We start from the raw sequence: 21114 nt of genomic DNA, 5'->3' as shown, positions 1-21114 counted from the left end.
CAAATAGTACAATTCATGGGTATCACTCAAGTATCTTAGGGCCTTAATCGTCATCTGAAACATTCAAAAGCTCCAATTCCATCGAGACTAATGCCTGGAATTCTGCCCGGGGCATTCCAGTGGCCTTTGCCAAGCGGAACAAACTCTTGATGCTCGTACCAATATGCTGCTTCACTCCCACCTCATAGGTGGACTGGCTCTCTGCCTCATATTCCAGTTTGGCGATAGCATCAGAGCTACCGGAAGATGCAGAGGCCGGCCGCGGGTGGTTCAAATCTTGTGCGGCCTTATCATTGGGCATATGGTCTGGGGAATATCCGTTGGTGCGAGGTTCCTCTGGATTGACTCCGTTCACCTGTCGTCGCAAGAGATTGGCCAGCATATCTCCGTTGAGCGATGAGGGACCAACCTCCGGTTGCTCCTCTGTGGGATCATGATTATCCATGGCCGGCTGCACGTCGCCGTACTGCGAGAAATATGACTGCTCAGATAATCCAGATGGACCTGGCTTTGATGAATCGGCACGTGGCGCAGGGGTCTTGGCTCCGGGTGTGGAGTCGTACTGAGCCCAGTAGTCATCGTCGTCGTCGTTCTCCGCGACGTTCTCCTGGGCTTTCTCTTCTTCGGCGGCCTTTAATGTATCAGCTAGGAGCTGGTCCTTCGCCTGAATGTTCGCCTCCCCGATGGAAGAAGCCCAGGTATTCTCATCCTCAGCAGGTCCCTCCCGCGGCAAAAGCTCCGAAACTCGCCAACCACGACCACCTCCCTCCTCGTCTGTCGGGCACCATAGATAGACCACCGCCAAGCTGTAGTCGGTGAGTGGAACTTGTGCTTTGAGAGTCTCATCGTCGATCCGTTTGTATGTCACCGGAAGTTCATCCGGAAGCTCAATTTCGCCCGATACGGGGTGTGGTTCAAAGGTGGCGCCGTCAATTAACCTCTGCAGACGCTCTGCTTTCGCAGCATCCCAGCACAATAGTTGCAGCCATGACTCAGTAGAAGATGTGGATAGCGAACTTAGCACCCCGACTCGTTGGCGCAGAATAGGGGAGAGAAGTGGTAACAGAGCTGGGGGAGCGCGGGGCGAGACAAAGGCTAGTGGGAGGCATGCGAGGAGGGGAGGGAGTAGTTCGCGAGTTTCCGGTGGGTTGATGAGTTCGACCATGATTGTTATAGGTATAAAATGTGGAGAGAGAGAGAGAGAAAGTAGAAATGGGGGATGTTCAAAGACAGTGTTTTTGCAAGCTCTCCGGGCTCCATTCGACCGAACGTGGGGCAACAAACAGAGCAATCACCGGGCCGTAAAGCTTACCCCGTCCGTGGTTCTATCGGCCTTTATATCAGCACGTGGATATTTTCCACATTTCAATATTTCTTTTAATTTTCTACATTCATGTTTTACATATCTATCTCTTTGTATTTCAGATCCTTGCGCTGACTGCAGAGGCTCTAATTTAGATATACTCCTTCCTATTGGCTCTTTTGGATATTAATAAAGCCTGGAAGAACATCTGAAATAAACTCGCCGACTTTCAAAGGTTGGAAGTCCCACATACCAAAGGTTCCACATTCTGCATCCCACCTGGCCAGATACATATAAGCTATAAGCTGGCAGCCCGACGCTCGGAGTAGAATCAGCCGGCCAATTTGAAATTCGGTACGGGAGTACGGAGTACCGCAATACATGCAAAACTAGTATCCACCAGTAAGTCGCCGAATTGACACTAACGGCGATAAGGAAGAGAATATACTGAGAGGTTAAAATCTGCGACTGGCCACATTAGCGAACTCGGCCTACCCAGTACATCATTGTTTGATAGAATAGAAGAAAATGGGAAAAGAAGATGGTAAACGGAGCCAAGAAACCCGTATGCGACCTCGTGATGTCTTTTTAGTCATGTAGTAGTCCTAGATATTCTTTTAGGTTTTTCTAGACATTTTCTCGTCCTCAGTTTTTAAGGTAGACGGGAGAAGAAGATGAAAGGCTGAAACCGTGCAGACAACTTTTCTATGTGTAACTATGGATAATCCGAGAAGAGCAAGGATTACGGAGTAGACAGATAGATATTTCCTTTGCACATGCATGGTGGAATGTGAGGATGGAGATTGGATGGAGAAACTTGGAGCCGAGACGGCATACCCATCTGGTCTACATCGAAATATACGGAGATAACGGAGATTCGACACTTCCATCTCCAGTCGCAATCCAGTCGCAATCCAAGTTGAAATCAAGATGTACAGTTGCGCAGAAACTCCTTTTCGAAGAATGGGGTTATGTTATCTCCATCACCCACCATTCTCTTCTATTGGACCAAAAAAAGCGCTTAGCCGTTCTCCACCTGCAGACCGGCGCGGCAGCTGAAAAAGTGTCAAGTATTCGCGAAGAGACAATGAATCAGTACTAATATCGGCCATGCTTTGAAATCAGCAGTATACGAGCTAAATAAGTCTATGGATTTTGATCTAATAGAGGAAATCATATAAATAAGTCCCAGTCTCATCCTCCTAGAGCAATATTCAGCATCAACGTTTGTGACCTTCTCCTTCTTCCTACTGTCAAAGTAAAACTACAGCAAGTTTGCTATCATTTGTACTTTCTTGAAAATGCCGTCTTACGTTATCACCGGGGCCTCCAGGGGTATTGGGGTGAGTTTTATCACTAAGAAACCAGACGAATACTAACCGTTCTCAACCAAAACAGTGGGAGTTACTTCGCCAGCTCTCCAGCGATTCGAACAATACCGTGATTGGGATTGTTCGAAACAAGGCTGCGACTCAGGAGAGGGTGAAGGAAGAGTTGCCGGAACGTACCAACATCCACATCGTGCAGGCCGACATCACCGATTATACTGCTTTGAAGGTTGGGCCCCTCAAATATACAGAAGGATCCTATATTAATACCTTTTACTAGGCTACCGCGGCAGAGACTGCAACTATCACTGGCGGGGGGCTTGATTATCTCATCGCCAACGCTGGGCTGGTATCTAAATTTGATGCCTACGATTCAATCGGGGTTCTGTAAGTCTACCTGGCTTCAGCCATTAGGTCTTGGAATATGGCAGTCACTGACAGTATGATATTAACCAAATAGCGGCCAACAGCCTGAAGCCCTGGAAGAGAACCTTAACACGTGTATTAAAATCAACGTCACCAGCAACATTCACTTGTTCAACTTGTTCACTCCCTTGATTCTGAAGGGAGATGTCAAGAAGGTCATTGCCATTTCCAGTGGCCATGCCTCCCTCGATGCGATCTCTATTTTGGGGATCGATGTCGCCTCTCTCTATACCATCAGTAAGGCGGCTCTGAATGCTGCTGTGGCCAAGTTCAGCGCGCAGTATGCCAAGGATGGCGTCCTCTTCATGAGCATTTGTCCCGGAATGGTCGATACAGGTCACTTCAACGACGGTATGTTCGAATTTGTTCTCACTTTTCTGTTTCAAACACCAATCTGATCTTCTTTTAGCAACCGAGGAGCAGAAGAAGGGCTTGGCAGGGATGCTGGGTGCTTTCGCCCGGTACGCACCCGACTTCAAGGGTCCTAGTCCACCAGCGGATGCGGTAAAGGATGTGATCTCCGTTATGGAAAAGGCCAGTGTCGAGGGCGGCGATGGCGGTTCCTTCGTGTCGCACTTCGGTGACCAACAGTGGCTGTAGAATTCTTTTTAACCTCGGGAGGACTATTTCTTTCCAAGTTTATAGTCGAATCCATACTTTGAAATGTTATCCTTGATCCTTTTTAGAGAATGGTGTGAATTTCCATCTTATTGGGAGTACGATTAGATTGCGACAGCCCATTCATTCATTGCTACCGAAATGATATGCAAGTGAGCGTTGTGTCTTATCTACTTCAAGCGACTTGTATTAGTCTTACAGTGGTAGTATGTACCCATTGTACAATAAACTGTCAGCTACTGCAAGTAAGTCCAAGACAGTGCAACAAGGACATCAGGTACCAGTTTTAAATCTACGCGCCAGAGAAAATAGAATGTGCGGTAACCTGTCTCAACAAAGAATTATCCAAAGTGAACTTTCTTTCAATCAGACAAAAGTAGGCAAAATAGTGCAACAGCTCAATATGGCACTGAGCTTTTCAGTATAGTCAATCTCGCCATGTGAAAGATCATCTTGTACCCAGATGGCCTGGATAAGTTTCTTGGTCAAAAATAGGGAACGCGATGAATCCCTCTTCTCCGTCCTGGAAATTAAATCCAGGACTATACATCTTTCCCCATCTGTCCGCGCTTCGCAGCCCAAGATAAACAGCGGATACTGACGCTCACAAGATTTGAGCTGGGAGAAAATACTGAAGGCTCGTTCAATCTGTTGTTGAGTTTCGGTAATCAGCTCTAGGATGTTTCCAAATACCCGGTTAAGATAGATGAGAGTGGCTAGTTGGAAAAGTTCCACAAGAGTCGCCATGCTCGGATTCTCATTGATTATCGTGTCTGAGATCGGGATGGACCGGATCCTCCAAGTGAGGATTTTAAGGTAGCTTTTAAAGTTGTCGGCTTCTTCGGATGAAGACATATGAGACGGTTTTGTTGCGACTAGATTGAAGACCCCAGTCAAAGACTTCAGAATTTTGGTAAAGGAAGATTGGGTTGAGTGTGTGATCTATATCATTTCAATTAGCAATCTGACTTCGGTGGAACGCGAAAAGACTATGCCAACCTCAATACACGGATCGGTGTTCACCGGCGGCGATGGAATATCTACCGGCTCGTCCAAATGTACGAGAGGCCTGTCGATCGCCGGCGGATGCCAGTGTGTGATACTGAAACGGGACAATACATCATGGTAGTATACCCAGTCAAGCAAGGCATTGAAGTCGCTGTCACTTTTAAATGTGTCGAAAGATGAGGCTTTTATGACACTTTTGACGCCGATAATGTACAATCGCCATTGGCCGGAGGTACATGACGCCTGGTGGATCTGGTTTGACAACCGCATTAATAAAGATCAAGCTTACCACTAAGGGGTAGGATCTAGATATACAAACCTCATAAGAGCATAAGAGCATCCCCGCAGCAACATGCTGGATTGTTTCCATGGTACCGATTTCGCGATTCGATGCGACACCTAGGGCTTTTAAGGCAGCAATCTTGAGTTCAGCAGCTTGTGATTGCAGCCCAGAGCGGTGCAGGGAGGATAATGCGAGCAAAGACCGCAGCACTGCAACAGTGGATGGGGCGTTATTGACAAGTGCCATGCGGATAAGCATATTGCCCACATTGGTTGGGTCATGACCGAAGGTTGTCAAAGAGCAGGATGCAGTAGATTGAACTGTAAGACTGGTCAGTTTCATTCGATGGATGAATGGGTTGTGGTTTCACCGACAGTATTCAAATAGATAATTTTCAGCAACATCTAATTTGAATGGATTGAATGGCATTGGTGATCGTAGTGTCAGTCTATGATACTCTACAGATTGTTAGTATTTTCTCTCGCTGGTCATGTAAATTCCCCATGGGTGAAAGCGTTACCACTTGATACTAGACCTAAGAGATAGCGGTGCATCTCAATATCCCAGGTGGATATATTAATCAGGCGCGCATTGAAGGAATGAGGCCCTGCGCGCCTCTGCTGTATGAATGAGCGTGCCACCACAGCACGTCGCTTATCATTGGCCTTTGGCCAAGACAACCGGAGGCCGTAGCCTTTACAGGTGCGGTTAGACTGGGCACACTGCGAGCACCTTGGGACAGTCCGGTCGCAGAGAATCCGACGATCTGCGAGCGAAAGTCAGCAAGGTCACATGTAAGTACACATAGTGAGGCGCAAATTGGTGGTTTTCTAACGTTTAACATACCCCTACATGTCCCACAGCTTCGACTAGCCATGTCCTATCAAACTCTCCGCATGTGAGAGAGAGTTTCCCACAATGGACAAGTTTTCGCGGTCACTGGGCGGATAACGATAAGGCTTAGGATGATGACCATCGCGCTGACTGATCTTTCTAACCCGTGGACGTTCTAAGGTTGTCTGTGCGTTGGGGCTGATATTGTGCCAAGCATATCTCCGTACGGAGTAGTGAACCATACTATGCAAAAGTGCATATTACCAGTTAGTCATCATGTCCCCACAGATTGTCCAAATAGTGGATTTTGTCAGGTTTAGAGAATTACATATTTTACTGGTTGACCCATACATTGTCGTAATCTCTCTGTCGGTATCTTTAGCTTTAACACATGAATTCACTCTGGTTGCTTGATCGAATATGTTCCGACGAAGATAGGGTCCAGGGCTGATCTTTTCTATCTATTATGTGACGGAATCAATCTTGCCCCGTAGACACTCCCTCGCCCTCTCCACCCCATTCAGAGCTAACTCCACCAAGCGATAGCGAGACGTCCCCAAATGCATAAGAATATAACCCTGAATAAACTGTTCAATATCTGCCAACATCTTTGCGTCCTTAGATGATAACACCCGAATGTGTTCAATGATATCGATGGTCCGCTTGCAGAGATCCTCCAAGGACTGCGCTGTTGAGCAATGGCCGCTCTGGGCGCTGTTATGAATAAAGTTAAACCGCTCTCCAGCCAGTTCCTCCTTGTAAAACGACAAGATATCATTGGTATAGTCGATGAATTGTCGTAAGTAGGGAATGGTGGGCATGTAGGTCTGTAGATACTTGGACTCCGGATAAAGATTCTCGGGAAACACAAAGTATGCATAGGTCTCTGCAAGACCACTTTTCAGTCGGACGTATTCTGCGAATAGAGGTGCGTCTGGTAGACACTCGGGTTGATTTCCTCGCTCTTCTTCCACCATCTCATAATGGGAGATGCTGATGAAGTCGAGTACGGACTTGAGGATCATATCTCCAGCGAAGGGCCCGAAGAGTCTTGGGCATTCTGATTTGATGAACTGCTGGAAGTGCTGTAGAAAGGGGTGTTTCTGTGGCTGACTGGACGCTAATTGGGTAGTGAAGTATCTTAAGCTTGGGCCAATACCGCAGCTCTTGTCGTCGATTACTGTCGCGTAAGTGTTGAAGATTCCGACAGCAGCCTGTATCTCATGGGTCGCATGGGGATAGAAGGTTACGCCCACGTATGCGCTGAAGTCTATGAAGGGTAGAAGGTCTTGCTGGATAGTCGGCTCTAGATGCAAGGTGTCGAAATATTGCTGGATTTTCGTCTTTATTGTCAACGTATCATAACTCCTGTCCAGGATTGTGAAGGATGCATCACTCAGAAACCCCTCAAGGATGGCGGCACATTGTTGTTGAAGGTGGCCAATGTGGATTCTAGCTTCGTATACGGGCTGTTTTGGATAGCCAAAGTCCATATTGTGAAAGGAAGAAAAATTTGGGCCGGTCAATAGCGAGTGTACTGCGATTTAGACAGTTCTTCTTAATCTGAGTGGCCTTGTTCAACTGGAGCCTGCCAGGTTTATATCTGATGCCGGTGCTTCAAAAATGGAAATCACTGCGACAAAGGATCTACCTCAATCCTGGGTCGGCTGATGAACATTCTGCATTATTGTCCTAATTCGCTATATTAAAGATGAATATTAGTAGCGGTCGAGGAAGTTACTGATAATTTTTCCCTTTTTTTCATGGAGGGGCCCATTCAACCTTACTGTGTAACCGCACTTATATACTTGACCAGTGTCGATCTACATCACTAGACCTGCCTAAATGGCCTGAAAACGGACAAGTGGTGAAAGAAATATGACCACTAACTGGATAGGCTGTGCCGTAGCATACTTACAAGCTTGGTTTTGCCACACCTACTTCAAAGAATGGCGTGGCGAGATGGCTACTTGTTCTCACGATGATCTGCTTTCCTCTAGTCATAAAGTGATGACCGCACAAGCCTACTCCAAGGAAGTCTGACATCATGGCATTGTTTGTATAGTCCCTTTGTATAAAGGTACCCTGCATGGTTGGATGGGATTCTATGCTAGGCATGCTTGCTGAAAGATCCTTAGTTGGAGTTCTCTTATAATCATTCAAAATCTGTATTAGCTTATGAAGATCTCTTAAAAAGTATCTTGATGTTGAATAAATGGTGGTTGCAGCGTATATCACAGTCGTTAGCTTTAAGTAACTAACTCGAATAGGCATGTTGATCGAGGTTAGGTGTGAGACGTAAAGTTCGATGACCTGCTATTGACCTTGACATTGTGATTGAATTATCTAGATTTTAAAGAAGAATTGCGTATGAATGTTAGTTTCTTTCTATTCACCAACGATGTAATGGGCCACTATCCTTTCTACAGAAATATCTCCAGATAAAGAAGTTGGAAACTAGAGCATTATCACGGAAAATATTAAAAGGATCCAAAGTTGATTATTCTCGAGCTAAGGAAAAAGATAATAGTTCTTCAATTTAATAGGAAACCTACAAGCTTTCTAATTAATCGGTATCAATGTCCGATCCTATATAGACCTCATTAGAAACATTTAGAGGGCCGGTATCTCCCGCCTGGACTGCGACATCGCCCATGGACGGGCCGGTGGGCGGGGCCCATAGGCCTTATATAAGCGGGCGCGCCTATAACTAGTTAGTTAGTTAGGGCCTATTTCCCGCTTATATAAGGCCCGTGGGCAATGCCCACCCGCCCGTGACGGGCGGCCCGTCCATAGGCGATGTCGTAGTCTAACTATAACACCTTCTAGTTATGTACCTGTTTATATCGATCCCACATAAGTAAACTGGTGATAGATAACGCTATCACCACCATTTAATTTTATCGAGTAAAAATATTGAGTATCCTAGTATTTTTGATAGAGTAATTAAAGCTATATTTATAGAGTAATAGACGATAGAAGATAGTAGGTTTATATAGAAGAGAGGTGTAGAGTTTTTAAAGGGGGAGCCAAGGCTTAGTACCCCCTATTAAAGTCGAATTCTACTATAATACGATGACTCTTATACGTTGATCAAAGTGGTTGGTCCTGAGGTTCTAGGCCTTTAATTGAATGACATGATTCAGCGGGAATGGATAGGAATTCCAAGTCGAAGAATGTAAAATGAAGATTTTTATGAGTTAAAGCCCCGGTGTAGGTAGGTTTTCTACATTTAGTGTCTGTTATATATATGTGGGAAAGAGGGGAGATATTTCGCGGGGCAAACGCGTTGGAATGTACCCGGTCACATGTCTCTGTGTCTGAGGAATTGACTGGAGTTGACCGACTGATTTCAACTCTATAAACCCCAGAAAAAAAAAAAAAAGAATGGGCCCGATTATCTGGATTGATAATCCGAGATCCCACATGCACGCTAAGCGCATCACTCGGCCGGGTTCTATCACGTTCTTATCCTGGGAAAAACAAACGTAACATCACATCCTCAACTCAACTTGTTACACATCCTATTATAGAAATTGGAAATTGGCCTGATTGTTCAGACAATCAGTCAAGATGGGTGATCCAGAGAAGGGCCAGTTCTCGCTCACTTTGACACCGACGGGCCGAGAGCCGCATACCCCAGAGCCAAAGCCAGAAACTGCCGATGCACAGCCGGACAGTGGGATGTTCGATCGGACTCCCCTTGAAGATGGCCAAAACGATCTCATTTCAGAGCGCGGGGACGAGTGGGCCGCTCTAGAGAAGCGGGTACGATGGAAAGTCGATCTCCGTCTCTGTAGCATCGGCGGGCTCTTATGCAGTCTCAATTTGCTAGACTCGGGCATTTTATCTTCGGCTTCGGTGACGACTATGCTCGAAGATCTTGACTTGAACCAAGGGAATCGGTACTCCGTCTCCATTTTTATTTTCACAATCGCCAGTGTGGTCTTCCAGCTGCCGTGCACAGTAGCAGTTCGCATTGTCGGTCCGCGCATCTGGTTCTCGACAATCACATTCGCATTTGGGCTGTTGACACTGTGCACTGCTTTTGTTCGCAACTGGCAGCAGATGATTATCCTCCGTGTGCTGCTGGGTATTTCCATGTCTGGTATTTACCCTGGTCTGACCTACCTGGTTAGCGCCTGGTACCCGCGACGAGAGCAGCAGCTCCGATTTGCATTCTTGCAGTCCGGGGAAGTTGTGATTCTGGCGACTGGCAATATCGTCAACTTCGGTCTCAATCACTTGAACGGCGTGGCCGGGTTAGCGGGCTGGCGCTGGATGTATATTGTCCAGGGTCTCATTACTTGTGTTCTGGGGTTCATTACCTACTGGTGGATGGTTGACTTCCCCGAGAACTCCCAGCGCAGCTTTTGGTTTCTTTCGGACCAGGAAGCACGTGTCGCAACGCGCCGAATCCAAGATGATCGAGCTGATGTTATCCCGGAACCGTTTTCCTGGCGTACGCTTCTTGCTAACTTCAAGGATCCGAAGATCTATGGCTTTGCGGTCATGTTTTTCTTGCTCAATCTCATTTCGACTGCATTATCGTACTTCCTACCCATCATCTTACAATCGGGTATGGGTTTCAGCTCAAATAAATCCATTCTGCTCTCCACACCGGTAAGTTGGCCCAGAGTATAAAACGCGGCGTTTTCTGACTCCTTCACTAGCCCTACTATTATGCTGTAATCCCGGTTATCCTCACATCACTTATCGGAGATTACTACCGCGTTCGTGGGCCGCTCATCGTCTTCAATTCCCTTGTCCTCATAGCTGGGTTCCTGATGTTCGGTCTTCCCGCATCCAACCTCGTCACAGTGCGATACATCGGGACCTTCTTGGCAACCGGTGCTTATATCTCGAATTGGGCTGCCCTCAACGCTTTCCAGGCCAACAATATCGTAGGCCAGTGGAAACGAGTGGTCACTGCGGCGGCGATCACTGCATGTAACGGACTTGGAGGTGTGGCAGGCAGCTATATTGTCCGCCAGCAAGAAGCACCCCAATATCTAACCGCAGTCTGGGTGTCAATTGGGTAGGTGTAAGAGATTATTGAACCTTGGGCTGCTGGCTGACAAAATTACTACTAGTTCCCACATTCTTCTCATTGCCATCGTGGGTGCATTCACAATTTACTTTTACATTGCCAATCGGCAGCAAGGGCGGGGATCAATAGTTCTTGAGGGTGTGGTGAGTGCCTTTTACCAATGGTCGGTCGATTTTATGATTTTGCTAACGAATGAAATCCAAAAGTCTGGTTTCAGATACACTTATTGATCAAATTCAAATACGAAAACTCGGCAACTCATGTTTACTACATATGGATACCTCTTTCAAAGTCTTGAAGTGTTGTAATATGTAGATTCATGTTGATTTACGACAAGCCAAATTACATATTTCGGGGTTTCTAGGTATCGCTTTTCATCCAACAATTAATTGATTTCACATGTTATTAGGGCTCATTGAGTATATATTAATAGATATAGAGGCCTTTTATCTACGACTCGCTGCAATACTTTGGTAAGAGCTACCGACCTCGTCATCTACAAGGATGGACCATCTCTGATCTTCCATATCCGCCAAGGAGGAAGGCTGCAAGGACGGCGAGCTACTCGAGCGAACCTCTTTAGAAGGTGCAATACCTTCCTGGCTTCCATTTTTCGTGGTTGTTTCTCTCAAGTACCAGTACCAGTGTTGTCTTCTGCGAGGCATGTACCGAGACAAGCTTCTGGGAAAACGCCGGGGCATGACTTGAGTATAAAGGGGCCAGATGCTAATAATGCAAGCGGCGATGATGATCAAGCCGCCTTCGAGGATCGATAGGACACCGAATTTGGCCACAAACCCTGGTTTGATATAAATTAGTCCTTATTTTAATAATATTCAGGGATTGGTTCTTACACGTTGGGTCAGACATGGAGAAATCTGATGCGGACAAGTATATCGCCATTTGCAAGATGCTGGCCACATTTCCTCTAAGTTGTCCCATCAGTGCTACTAAACTGCAGATTGTGACACAGTTTGAATAACTCACAGTCCACCCAACAGGAAAACACCAGTCACGGCGAGTCTCTGTCCTAGAGGTATATGCAACTTCCACAAAGTCGGCATAGGCATCACAAGGATCAATAGACCAGTGAAGATATTCAATGGGACAAGAGTTTGATAAGCGGTGACTGGATGAATGCACTTTTCGCCAGGGATACTTTGATCCCATCCGTATGCCAATGGTCGGCATTGGAGGAAGATTTCCAGAAGATCGGCAACTCCCACTGCAAGGACCAATGCTCCTACTATGTAGATGAGGATCTGGAACTTGCAGGTTGTAAAAATTCTTAGATAGAATAGTAGCAGGGCTAGTTTGACCAGGGTGATGTTGAATGGGTAGTCGAGAACTTCGATGGCAAAGAAGCACTGCGTATTGTCGTTAGTCCGGTACCTATATCCCAAGGGACTGGCAAATACTTTTCTCATGAGGGCAAATTTCTCAGGCATTTGAGAGACATAGTCATAGTGGTACCCAACTATGTCAACTTTGGTCACTGCGTGATATATAAGTCTCATCGTTCTTTGAGCTGGTTACTAGGTGCACATACAGGAAATATAGATCGCCGAGTTTCCTAGACTTGCGGTCTAGACAGCGGGATGTTAGCAAGATTGTTTTCAAATAACTATATCAACGGGATACGTACCAGGGCAAGTAGGATCAGATAGTCGTCGGCACCAATCTTCGCCCGCTGCATAAACCGAGTATAGAACCTCGCTGCAACGAAGACAATTTGTAAGATAGTAATAGCGATAATAGCTCCCACTAGGGGACCGCCACTATATGGTCGTTGTTGATCCGGCACCCAGCTGGCACCCATGATAATTGTACAGGGAAATTGTCAACTTCAACTATAGCAAGTGCTCTGTGCCATAGCCAGTGCATAGCAACTGGACGGCATGGTGTATTAAATAAGAAAATGTCCAACAACGAGACCCTTTAGATCCATGAAAGTATATCGGGCCCCCGAGATTCCGCGAACTATATTCCCTCTATATTGACATCCATATGAGGCAAGCGCTTCAGCCGACTATTGGAATAGGGCTATCGTTTAAAAGGGAGATCGGGAGACGATCAGGTACATACTACGAGCCGCACTGAAAGTCTATTAATTTTAAGTTTGATGTCTTCCATGGTACTTAACCAACGACTTGATTGGTTGGAAAAAAGAGCCCTTTCATCTCCAGGACATACCTGTGGACCTTCTAAGGGATCTCAAAGCCATATTGACATCATACGGAGCTGCCGAAATAGTTCTTGGCCTTGCTTAGCGCTTCTCATATTGAATTGTAATTCCCGTTGATATTTTGGAAGCTTGGTTTCCCTCCGGTTTAGGAAACAGTCTGCCATCTGGTCGCATGCTTGGCTTCCCCACGTTTCCCTTACCCTTTGGGCCCAGACTCAAATTTCAGATCTCAGGAGGCTTTTGGAATTAAAAATACATTTCGCCCCTGATATCCGATCTCAGAGTTGCGAATTAGTCTTCATCCAACTGTTGATCTCGGGGATAAGAATACTAAACCCTTTATACCCATACTCCAACGGTCCAACCTCGTCACCATCGTCGTGACAGATCTTGGATAGAATGGGACCGATATGGAAAAACTATTGGATGAATATGGATATGTTGTTCGTTGCCATCTTGGTTTGCTTTTGTCGGTCCAGATCTTCGAGACACGCAATGCGGTGGGATGATATCTGTAAGAATATACCGGTAGACAATGAGAGCCAAATTATGACACCTGCGATGGTTTGACTAGCTTCAACCCAGTCTGCAGATTTAGGTGTCTACTAAGAGCCGTTCGGTACCGTCGGGGAGACATTCTTGGCAGCAACATCTCCCACTTGCCCAAGGTGACGTTTGATTTGGGTCTCGGTCATGGGACGGTTGTCACGTCGTTTCATTATCCAGGATTTATATTGTATGATTTCGTGATTCTAGTTGGAGATGAAGAGAGATCGAGGATTTAGGAACATAATGAAGTTCTTACATTGCAATGGCGATGAGATACATACACATGCACAAATTATGTGATCGAAGGGAAGGGGTATATGGCAAGCAAGACGGGAGACCTCGCAGGGAAAATGGTAGGCGGGGAAGGTCGGCCCGCAGAAGAAAACTACACAATCATTGGAAAAGACACAGCTCATTGGAGTGGTAATCTTAGGCCACCCGATCCTTGTCTTTCTGTTCCAGCTTTCCCACAAGCCGCTTCATACCAGTCCACTCGTCCGCCGGCACTTCCTCTGGCAGCCCACAGAGACCCTTGCCAACTTCAAAGACAGTAACGACACCGTTAAGGCCACCAGTTGCCAGGCGGCGTCCTTCACGCTCGTCCCACGCAACCTTGTTTAGGCTGCGGGACATGATGTTGCCATGGGTATTGTCGACAACTTCACGCGCCACTGGCACTTCGGTATCTGAAGCGAGGTCCCAAATTTCGACGTTGCCGGCACCGTCGACAAGAGAGAACACACCAGGTCGGGTTGGGTGCCAGCGGGCATCGTAGACAACATCGTCACGGGTGATATCGAGAATGGGTGAGACGACTTGGGATTGGGCCATGGCAGATGTGGCAGAGGCGGTCGTCGCAGGTGGCCGCACACGCCAAAGCTTCACGCTCCAGTCTAGACTGGAGCTCAGCATAAGATCGCCGAGGTCTACAGGTCCACGGCCGGGGTGGAAGGCGGTAGACATGATTGGTGCTGTATGTCCCTTGTAGGCTAGGCGGTGGTCTGTGCCAGACTTGGCTCCGGCCCGATCGTACCGGTGGCACGGGTAGATGACTCCTTCTTCAGTACCGACGATGAAGAAAGTAGGGTCAGTGTGAGGGAATGACATGGTGGTTGGAGCAAGGTCCTCGGTCTTAGATGGGGGAGGTGTAGTCAGTTCCACACGATCTTGTGGGTAAGAGAGCATGTCCATTGTCCATCCGCAGACCACACCGTCCGTGGAGGCGGTCATGATATTGTGCGCATTCTGTGTGCCAACAATTGAGATGCTGTAAACGGGATGGGCGTGTCCACCGCCGGATAGGGGGGTCTTTTGTACTGGAGAGCCTCCACCGGCGCGTGAGGAACGAGTGTCCCATACAAGCACCTGCCCCGAATAGGAGCCTCCAACAACGAGGTTTGGATGGTAGGGGGAGAATTTTGCGGTGAGGATATCGGATGTTGAGTGGAACACATACTCCGGACGAGATTGCAAGTGTTGATTCCAGATCTGAACAAGGCCATCGGGTTCGTGAGGAGCGGAAGTATTCTTGGTGTACGATGCAAGCAACAATTCAGGGAACTGAAGTCAAGGTTAGCATGAGCCAAAGCACATTTATTGGAAGTTGAAAGCTTGCCTTGGGAGAGAAGCTTAGATCACTGATAATGCGATTCTTGCTCCATCGTTCGTCCCAGAAATGGCACACTTCTTGCATTCCTCTCCTTTTCTTGCCAGTCTCCTCATCTTCTTGCAGGTGTCCATCAGTTCCACCAAGCTCATAGTCTGCTAGTACATCGTATTCTTCGTCTAAAGCTCGCTCGATGACCTTGGAAGAGCGTTCCACAAAGTCCAGGAAATCGTCCGAGGATGTGACTGCCTTCAGCTCGTCGTCATCGAGTTTGCGTAGAGGATACCGCAGCTTTGCGGATTGTGCAGCTGTGTTCTCATTATTATCGGCCTGCTTGGTAGCTTGAAGCTCGTCCTCGATTTCCTTGCGAAGCTTCTGTCGGATTTCCTCGTCTCGCTCCCGGTCTCGTCGACTAAGACGCTTGCTCGACCGCGTAGTACCAGGTTCCTCCTCATCGTCCGAAGCAACAGACTCTTCAGGAGTCTCCGGCTGGAAATCTAACCCGTCTGTTTGCACAGCCTTGCTATAGGTGACAACTTCAGGTTTGGGTGCGGGTCTGTATTCGGTTTCAAGTTCAGGGGCCTGCGGGGCTTCTATTGCGGAGGACATCCATGGCTCATCTGTTGTCTGGACGGCAATAGACTGGGATTGTGGTCGCGATGGAGCTGCATATGTATCTGCATTCTCCCCGCTTAATTGGCTCGCGCTCAACACGGAGGTTGGTCGACTTCCTCTCCGAGACTGGTTATCGGCGCCGTGGCTGAGGGAGGCTGACGCTGGGCGGTCGACCAAGCGAGAGATCAAGTCATCTAGGTCGTGTCTAGTCTCTGTGCGACTCGGTATTGGTGAGATAATCTAGCAAAGTTGTTAGACCCGGACGAGCTCCGTAATTCATTCACATGCCGCGTTTACCTCTGAAGCATCCCCGACACTGGTTCGGGAGGTGAATTCCTTCTGGCGCAGCTCGCGCTGCTTTTTGAGCTCTGCAAGCTTGGCCCGCTTCGCAAGGATCTCATCCTTACGCTGTTGCATCGACATCTTGCAAAATCATAAAAGGGTTAGACCAAATGCGTCCACGTCCAAGTGTAGTACCTCCACTGCGGGTTTATTTACGGGGATGACTAAGCTCCGTCTTCGGGAACTCTGGAGCGGTCCGGAAAAACTCGCGCGCGCAGAACATGAACTGAACCTCGCCATTTGACTATCCCGGAGATTCATTGCCATTGACGGTTGACACCTGTTGCACGGTCCCTCCTTCTTACAAATTTAATTCCTTCATTTAATTCCCGTCTTCCGGAAACCTCGCAGAAATGGCTAGCCAAGGTGTCAATGTGAGTACCGGCTAAGGGATACCCTCTCCCCCGACGGCTGTTGACCACGTCTATGAACCTACAGGTCTTCCGTTACTCGGCTCTCGTTGCCGGTCTCGTTTACGGTGTCTACCACCAGTCCTCCCTCAACTCAGTGACCAAGCGCGCAGAGATCGAGCACGAGTACGCTCGCAAGGAGCGCCTGATCGAGCAGGCCAAGGCCGAATACAAGAAGAAGACCCAGCCCCAGCAAGAGATCAAGACACAGACCAGCGGACGTACGTTCAATTCCCTCCGATGATTCGACCCGGATAAATACAACGACATCCGGAGTCGCCGCATATCTCCAAAAACCCCGAGTGCTAACAAAATTCCATAGTTATCACGAATTTCGAGGATCCCAAGTTCGACCTGGAGGCTTTTTTGAAGGCTAAGGCTGGCGAGTAAATGTTATGGATGGTATAGAGGAGGAATGATACGCAGTGATCTCTTTGCGGGAATCGCACCTCCCCCAGGGTATTAGACGCGTTTTGCTTGACTCCGCTCCATTTTATTGTACGATTGTTTGGGTTTAATCTGCCCCCGAGCTGTGGCATTGCGAGCGCAAGATGGAATGATGTTTGTTTCTCATTTTTAGACGTTTTATCTGGGTCCTGTACATACCCTGGGCAGTCGTGCGCCTGTACACTACAGTTGGACCACAAGCAAGAGCAAAAAGATCGTGCTATGCATTCCGGCGTCACCAATAGTCCTAGTAGTACATACCAGACCGATCTTGGTTTGGTGTTCCTCGGTCCTTGCATCTCCACACCCCGGACAGAGGATGTAGCCGGGTACAGCCTAGTCCTTGGACAAATGATCGCATCTATTGAATAACTTGTATTTATTGGTTTTCCAAGCAAGTTTAAACCACACGCGTTCCCAACATTGCCATCGCCTTGCGAATCCCGTCGGAAGACTGAGGCTCCGCGGGCGATACGACGATAGGCTTGGGATGCAGCAGCTTTGATTCCGGATCCCATGTCCATCCACATTTAGTGAAGTTTGATATTATGTTGGGATCTTCCTGTTTGGCGAGCTGTTCGTCAAGGCCAAGGTGGGTTGCCGCTGTAGCTAGTCGTATAGCTTCGTAAGACCTGCTCACTGCGATCAAGGTCTTGTCTTGGAAGAAACCTAATTGTAGAAGAATTGATTAATTCAAGATCCCGCCGAAAGGAGACATTCATTTTCATGAGAAGCATACTTTCATATCTTCGAACCAGTGGCTGCAAAATATCTGGCCATGGTAGCCCTCGGAGTATCTGGTAGACCTGGCCGTGTTGAGTCTGCCATACCGCTCGCAGTAAAGTCAGGCAGTTCTGTAGAGAAGGATCCTGTTGCAATAAGGCTTCGGGAATTCTTTTTGTTAAAGCGCGAGCTTCAGATCTGCGACCAAAGTTTCATTAGCAATCATCAATAACACTCTTACTCAACAACTAACACTTGGTCGGTAAGAAGATGGACGAGAAAGAAGCTCGAGTAGAACAGGCTCAATAGCGTAGAGTCCCCACCAGTAGGAATGAGGCATGCTTGAAGCTCATATCGCGACAAAGCCTCGAAGAGCTGTGATGGTGGAGCGTTGGAGGCCACCAGCTGTGAGAGCAGCTCCATAGTCAACGGAGGAAGCTCCATGTTGGTATGTGAGGTATAGATTAACTGTAAATGGCTCGTATTGTTGCAGAGATAGTAGTGTAATCAACAGTGGTAAGTATATTGAGTCAAAAGTTATTCCAAAGATCTCTAAACAAAGATTATTGATGAGTTGTAGCATTGCGGGGAGCAATCGGAGGTGGCGCCTCTCGCCGGTGCCAAGACCTTCAGAAGTGACCACCTTGCGCAGCTCTTGCTCCTACCATCTCTCTCCACGGCCCTCACCACTGGCATCTCAGCCCAATTCATTCCTTGATTTCATGTTTCTATTTTGAGTTTCTGACTCTGGACTTTGCTCCTTTTTCAAGGCCATCATGGCCCCGTCTCCCCTTGATGTTGTGCTGAAAGGCAGCTCTGGCCGGAACACGCGCGGTCTATTGCGGGTTATCATTCTTTGTACCATTGCCGCCGCCGCGGTCTCCAGCCGTTTGTTCAGTGTTATTAGTATGTCTCAATTGAGGTCCTTGATGATCAGCAAGCTAATTTTCTCCTAGGATTTGAAAGTATCATCCACGAATGTACGATTTCCCTGCGCTGCTGCATTAGATGCGATGGCCACCTCGACAACACCCCGAACATACAAATAAGATATTGATACCCTCTTACTCTAGTCGATCCGTGGTTTAACTTCCGTGCGACAAAATACTTGATCGAAAATGGCTTTTATAGCTTCTGGGATTGGTTTGATGACCGTAAGGCCCCTTCCCAATGATCCATGTCCTCCACATGGTAGTATAAACGGGATTGTGCTGATGCAAGTACTCGTGATATAGGAACATGGCACCCTCTTGGTCGTGTTACTGGTGGTACATTGTACCCTGGCCTGATGGTGACCAGCGGCGTGATCTACCACATCCTTCGTCTCCTGACCATCCCCGTCGACATTCGAAACATCTGTGTTATGCTCGCCCCCGGATTCTCTGGACTGACAGCTCTGGCGATGTATCTCCTGACCTCTGAAATGTCCGACTCTCCCTCCGCAGGCCTCCTGGCCGCTGCTTTCATGGGAATTACACCCGGTTACATCTCACGGTCAGTGGCAGGCAGCTACGATAATGAAGCCATTGCTATTTTCCTGTTGGTGTTCACATTCTACCTTTGGATCAAGGCCGTGAAGAACGGCTCGATCATGTGGGGAGCCTTGACTGCATTGTTCTACGGCTACATGGTTTCTGCTTGGGGTGGATACGTCTTCATTACCAACCTGATCCCTCTCCATGTCTTTGTTCTTCTGTGCATGGGCCGATACAGCACCCGTGTCTATATCAGCTACACCACCTGGTATGCCCTTGGAACATTGGGAAGCATGCAGATCCCCTTCGTTGGTTTCCTGCCTATTCGCAACAGTGACCACATGTCAGCACTTGGTAAGACGTTTGGATTCTGAGCCATACAAGTATCTCATTCTAACGATTTGATAGGTGTCTTTGGGTTGATCCAATTGGTAGCATTTGCCGAGTTCATCCGCGCCTACCTGCCCGGCAAGCAGTTCCAAAAACTCCTTACCTCTATGGTCTTGCTTACTTTCGGCCTTGGATTTGGTGGTCTTGTCCTGCTGTCAGTCTCTGGCGTCATTGCTCCCTGGAGTGGACGCTTCTACTCCCTGTGGGATACTGGATACGCCAAGATTCATATTCCAATTATTGCCTCCGTCTCTGAGCACCAGCCCACCGCCTGGCCTGCCTTCTTCTTTGACCTGAACTTCCTCATCTGGCTGTTCCCCGCTGGCGTGTTCATGTGCTTCCAGAAACTCAAGGATGAGCATGTCTTTGTGGTCATCTACTCGGTCCTTGCTAGCTACTTCGCCGGCGTCATGGTCCGTCTGATGCTGACCTTGACCCCCATTGTGTGTGTTGCGGCTGCTCTGGCCTTGTCGTGCATTCTCGATAATTTCTTGGTTGCGTCGACCCCGACACCGCCAAGCACTGAAACCAAGGCCAAGGCAGCTGCGGAAGATAAGTCACTCCGGTCAACCCGGAACCCCGTTGTCGGTATCTACTCCTGGTTTTCCAAGTCTGTCGTGGTGGCCTCGATTACCCTTTACCTGCTTCTGTTTGTTGCACACTGCACCTGGGTTACTTCCAACGCATACTCCTCCCCCTCTGTCGTTCTGGCTAGCAAGCTCCCAGATGGAAGCCAGTTCATCATCGATGACTACCGTGAGGCCTACTATTGGCTCCGCCAGAACACCCCGGACAATGCCAAGATCATGTCCTGGTGGGATTATGGATACCAAATTGGTGGTATGGCTGACCGCCCCACTCTGGTCGACAACAACACCTGGAACAACACCCATATTGCCACTGTTGGTAAGGCAATGAGCTCGCGCGAGGAAGTCAGCTACCCTATTCTGCGACAGCATGATGTCGACTACGTGCTGGTCGTGTTTGGTGGACTACTCGGCTACTCAGGTGACGATTTGAACAAGTTCCTCTGGATGGTTCGTATTGCCGAGGGTATCTGGCCAGATGAGATCAAGGAGCGTGACTACTTCACCGCTCGTGGCGAGTACCGCGTCGACGACGAGGCCACTCCTGCCATGAAGAACAGCTTGATGTAAGAATCCCACATTTTGATTATTGAAGTCACTGCTAACTCCATCAACAGGTACAAGATGTCTTATCACAACTACCAGTCGCTCTTCCCGGCTGGTCAGGCCATGGACCGTGTCCGTGGCACAAAACTTCCAAAGGAAAGCCCCCAGCTCAACACACTGGAAGAGGCTTTCACCAGTGAGAACTGGATCGTTCGTCTCTACAAGGTCAAGGACTTGGATAACCTCGGCCGTGATCACAGCAACGCAGTTGCCTTTGACAAGGGCCTCAAGCGCAAGCGTGCCACTAAGCATAAGGGTCCTCGTGTTCTGCGAACCGAGTAGAGATTTGTTTTCTAGATTCATCTTGCATTTTCTTGTCTTGTTGGCTG

The 21114-nt window shown here is 48.0% G+C and overlaps 10 protein-coding genes across 10 annotated transcripts; 4 read left to right on the top strand and 6 right to left on the bottom strand.

Moving 5' to 3' along the window:
• Positions 1-43: 43 nt before the first annotated feature.
• N7517_011052 (uncharacterized protein) lies at positions 44-1165 on the bottom strand (the record flags this gene model as incomplete). The annotated part of the gene is made up of 1 exon (XM_056728775.1): positions 44-1165. The coding sequence occupies one exon, from the start codon at positions 1163-1165 to the stop codon at positions 44-46; it is 1122 nt and encodes a 373-aa protein (XP_056574590.1).
• Positions 1166-2604: 1439 nt separating this feature from the next.
• On the top strand, positions 2605-3657 carry N7517_011051 (uncharacterized protein; the record flags this gene model as incomplete). Its single annotated transcript, XM_056728774.1, has 5 exons — positions 2605-2646; positions 2702-2860; positions 2912-3018; positions 3092-3408; positions 3467-3657. The coding sequence occupies 5 exons, from the start codon at positions 2605-2607 to the stop codon at positions 3655-3657; spliced, it is 816 nt and encodes a 271-aa protein (XP_056574589.1).
• Positions 3658-4041: 384 nt separating this feature from the next.
• N7517_011050 (Zn(II)2Cys6 transcription factor) lies at positions 4042-5843 on the bottom strand (the record flags this gene model as incomplete). The annotated part of the gene is made up of 5 exons (XM_056728773.1): positions 4042-4617; positions 4645-4935; positions 5003-5286; positions 5487-5732; positions 5813-5843. The coding sequence occupies 5 exons, from the start codon at positions 5841-5843 to the stop codon at positions 4042-4044; spliced, it is 1428 nt and encodes a 475-aa protein (XP_056574588.1).
• A 421-nt stretch (positions 5844-6264) lies between these two features.
• N7517_011049 (trichodiene synthase) lies at positions 6265-7293 on the bottom strand (the record flags this gene model as incomplete). The annotated part of the gene is made up of 1 exon (XM_056728772.1): positions 6265-7293. The coding sequence occupies one exon, from the start codon at positions 7291-7293 to the stop codon at positions 6265-6267; it is 1029 nt and encodes a 342-aa protein (XP_056574587.1).
• A 2080-nt stretch (positions 7294-9373) lies between these two features.
• On the top strand, positions 9374-11080 carry N7517_011048 (putative MFS transporter; the record flags this gene model as incomplete). Its single annotated transcript, XM_056728771.1, has 4 exons — positions 9374-10423; positions 10474-10838; positions 10894-10993; positions 11057-11080. The coding sequence occupies 4 exons, from the start codon at positions 9374-9376 to the stop codon at positions 11078-11080; spliced, it is 1539 nt and encodes a 512-aa protein (XP_056574586.1).
• A 216-nt stretch (positions 11081-11296) lies between these two features.
• N7517_011047 (uncharacterized protein) lies at positions 11297-12669 on the bottom strand (the record flags this gene model as incomplete). The annotated part of the gene is made up of 5 exons (XM_056728770.1): positions 11297-11649; positions 11705-11778; positions 11838-12217; positions 12269-12378; positions 12492-12669. The coding sequence occupies 5 exons, from the start codon at positions 12667-12669 to the stop codon at positions 11297-11299; spliced, it is 1095 nt and encodes a 364-aa protein (XP_056574585.1).
• Positions 12670-14013: 1344 nt separating this feature from the next.
• N7517_011046 (uncharacterized protein) lies at positions 14014-16228 on the bottom strand (the record flags this gene model as incomplete). The annotated part of the gene is made up of 3 exons (XM_056728769.1): positions 14014-15144; positions 15176-16045; positions 16103-16228. The coding sequence occupies 3 exons, from the start codon at positions 16226-16228 to the stop codon at positions 14014-14016; spliced, it is 2127 nt and encodes a 708-aa protein (XP_056574584.1).
• A 272-nt stretch (positions 16229-16500) lies between these two features.
• N7517_011045 (ATP synthase subunit e) lies at positions 16501-16947 on the top strand (the record flags this gene model as incomplete). The annotated part of the gene is made up of 3 exons (XM_056728768.1): positions 16501-16521; positions 16586-16778; positions 16880-16947. The coding sequence occupies 3 exons, from the start codon at positions 16501-16503 to the stop codon at positions 16945-16947; spliced, it is 282 nt and encodes a 93-aa protein (XP_056574583.1).
• Positions 16948-17404: 457 nt separating this feature from the next.
• On the bottom strand, positions 17405-18171 carry N7517_011044 (CSN8/PSMD8/EIF3K family protein; the record flags this gene model as incomplete). The annotated part of the gene is made up of 3 exons (XM_056728767.1): positions 17405-17673; positions 17744-17925; positions 17981-18171. 3 exons carry the CDS (start codon positions 18169-18171, stop codon positions 17405-17407), a joined length of 642 nt encoding a protein of 213 aa, XP_056574582.1.
• A 332-nt stretch (positions 18172-18503) lies between these two features.
• Positions 18504-21067, top strand: N7517_011043 (dolichyl-diphosphooligosaccharide--protein glycosyltransferase subunit STT3; the record flags this gene model as incomplete). Its single annotated transcript, XM_056728766.1, has 6 exons — positions 18504-18633; positions 18684-18707; positions 18801-18881; positions 18963-19556; positions 19611-20745; positions 20797-21067. 6 exons carry the CDS (start codon positions 18504-18506, stop codon positions 21065-21067), a joined length of 2235 nt encoding a protein of 744 aa, XP_056574581.1.
• Positions 21068-21114: the final 47 nt, after the last annotated feature.

This window comes from Penicillium concentricum (genome assembly GCF_028827145.1).
Source record: "Penicillium concentricum strain IBT 3081 chromosome Unknown utg000006l_segment0_segment0, whole genome shotgun sequence".
Classification (NCBI taxonomy): Eukaryota; Fungi; Ascomycota; class Eurotiomycetes; order Eurotiales; family Aspergillaceae; genus Penicillium; species Penicillium concentricum.
Note: the sequence above shows the minus strand (reverse complement) of the source record. Positions and strands in the feature narration are given on the sequence as shown.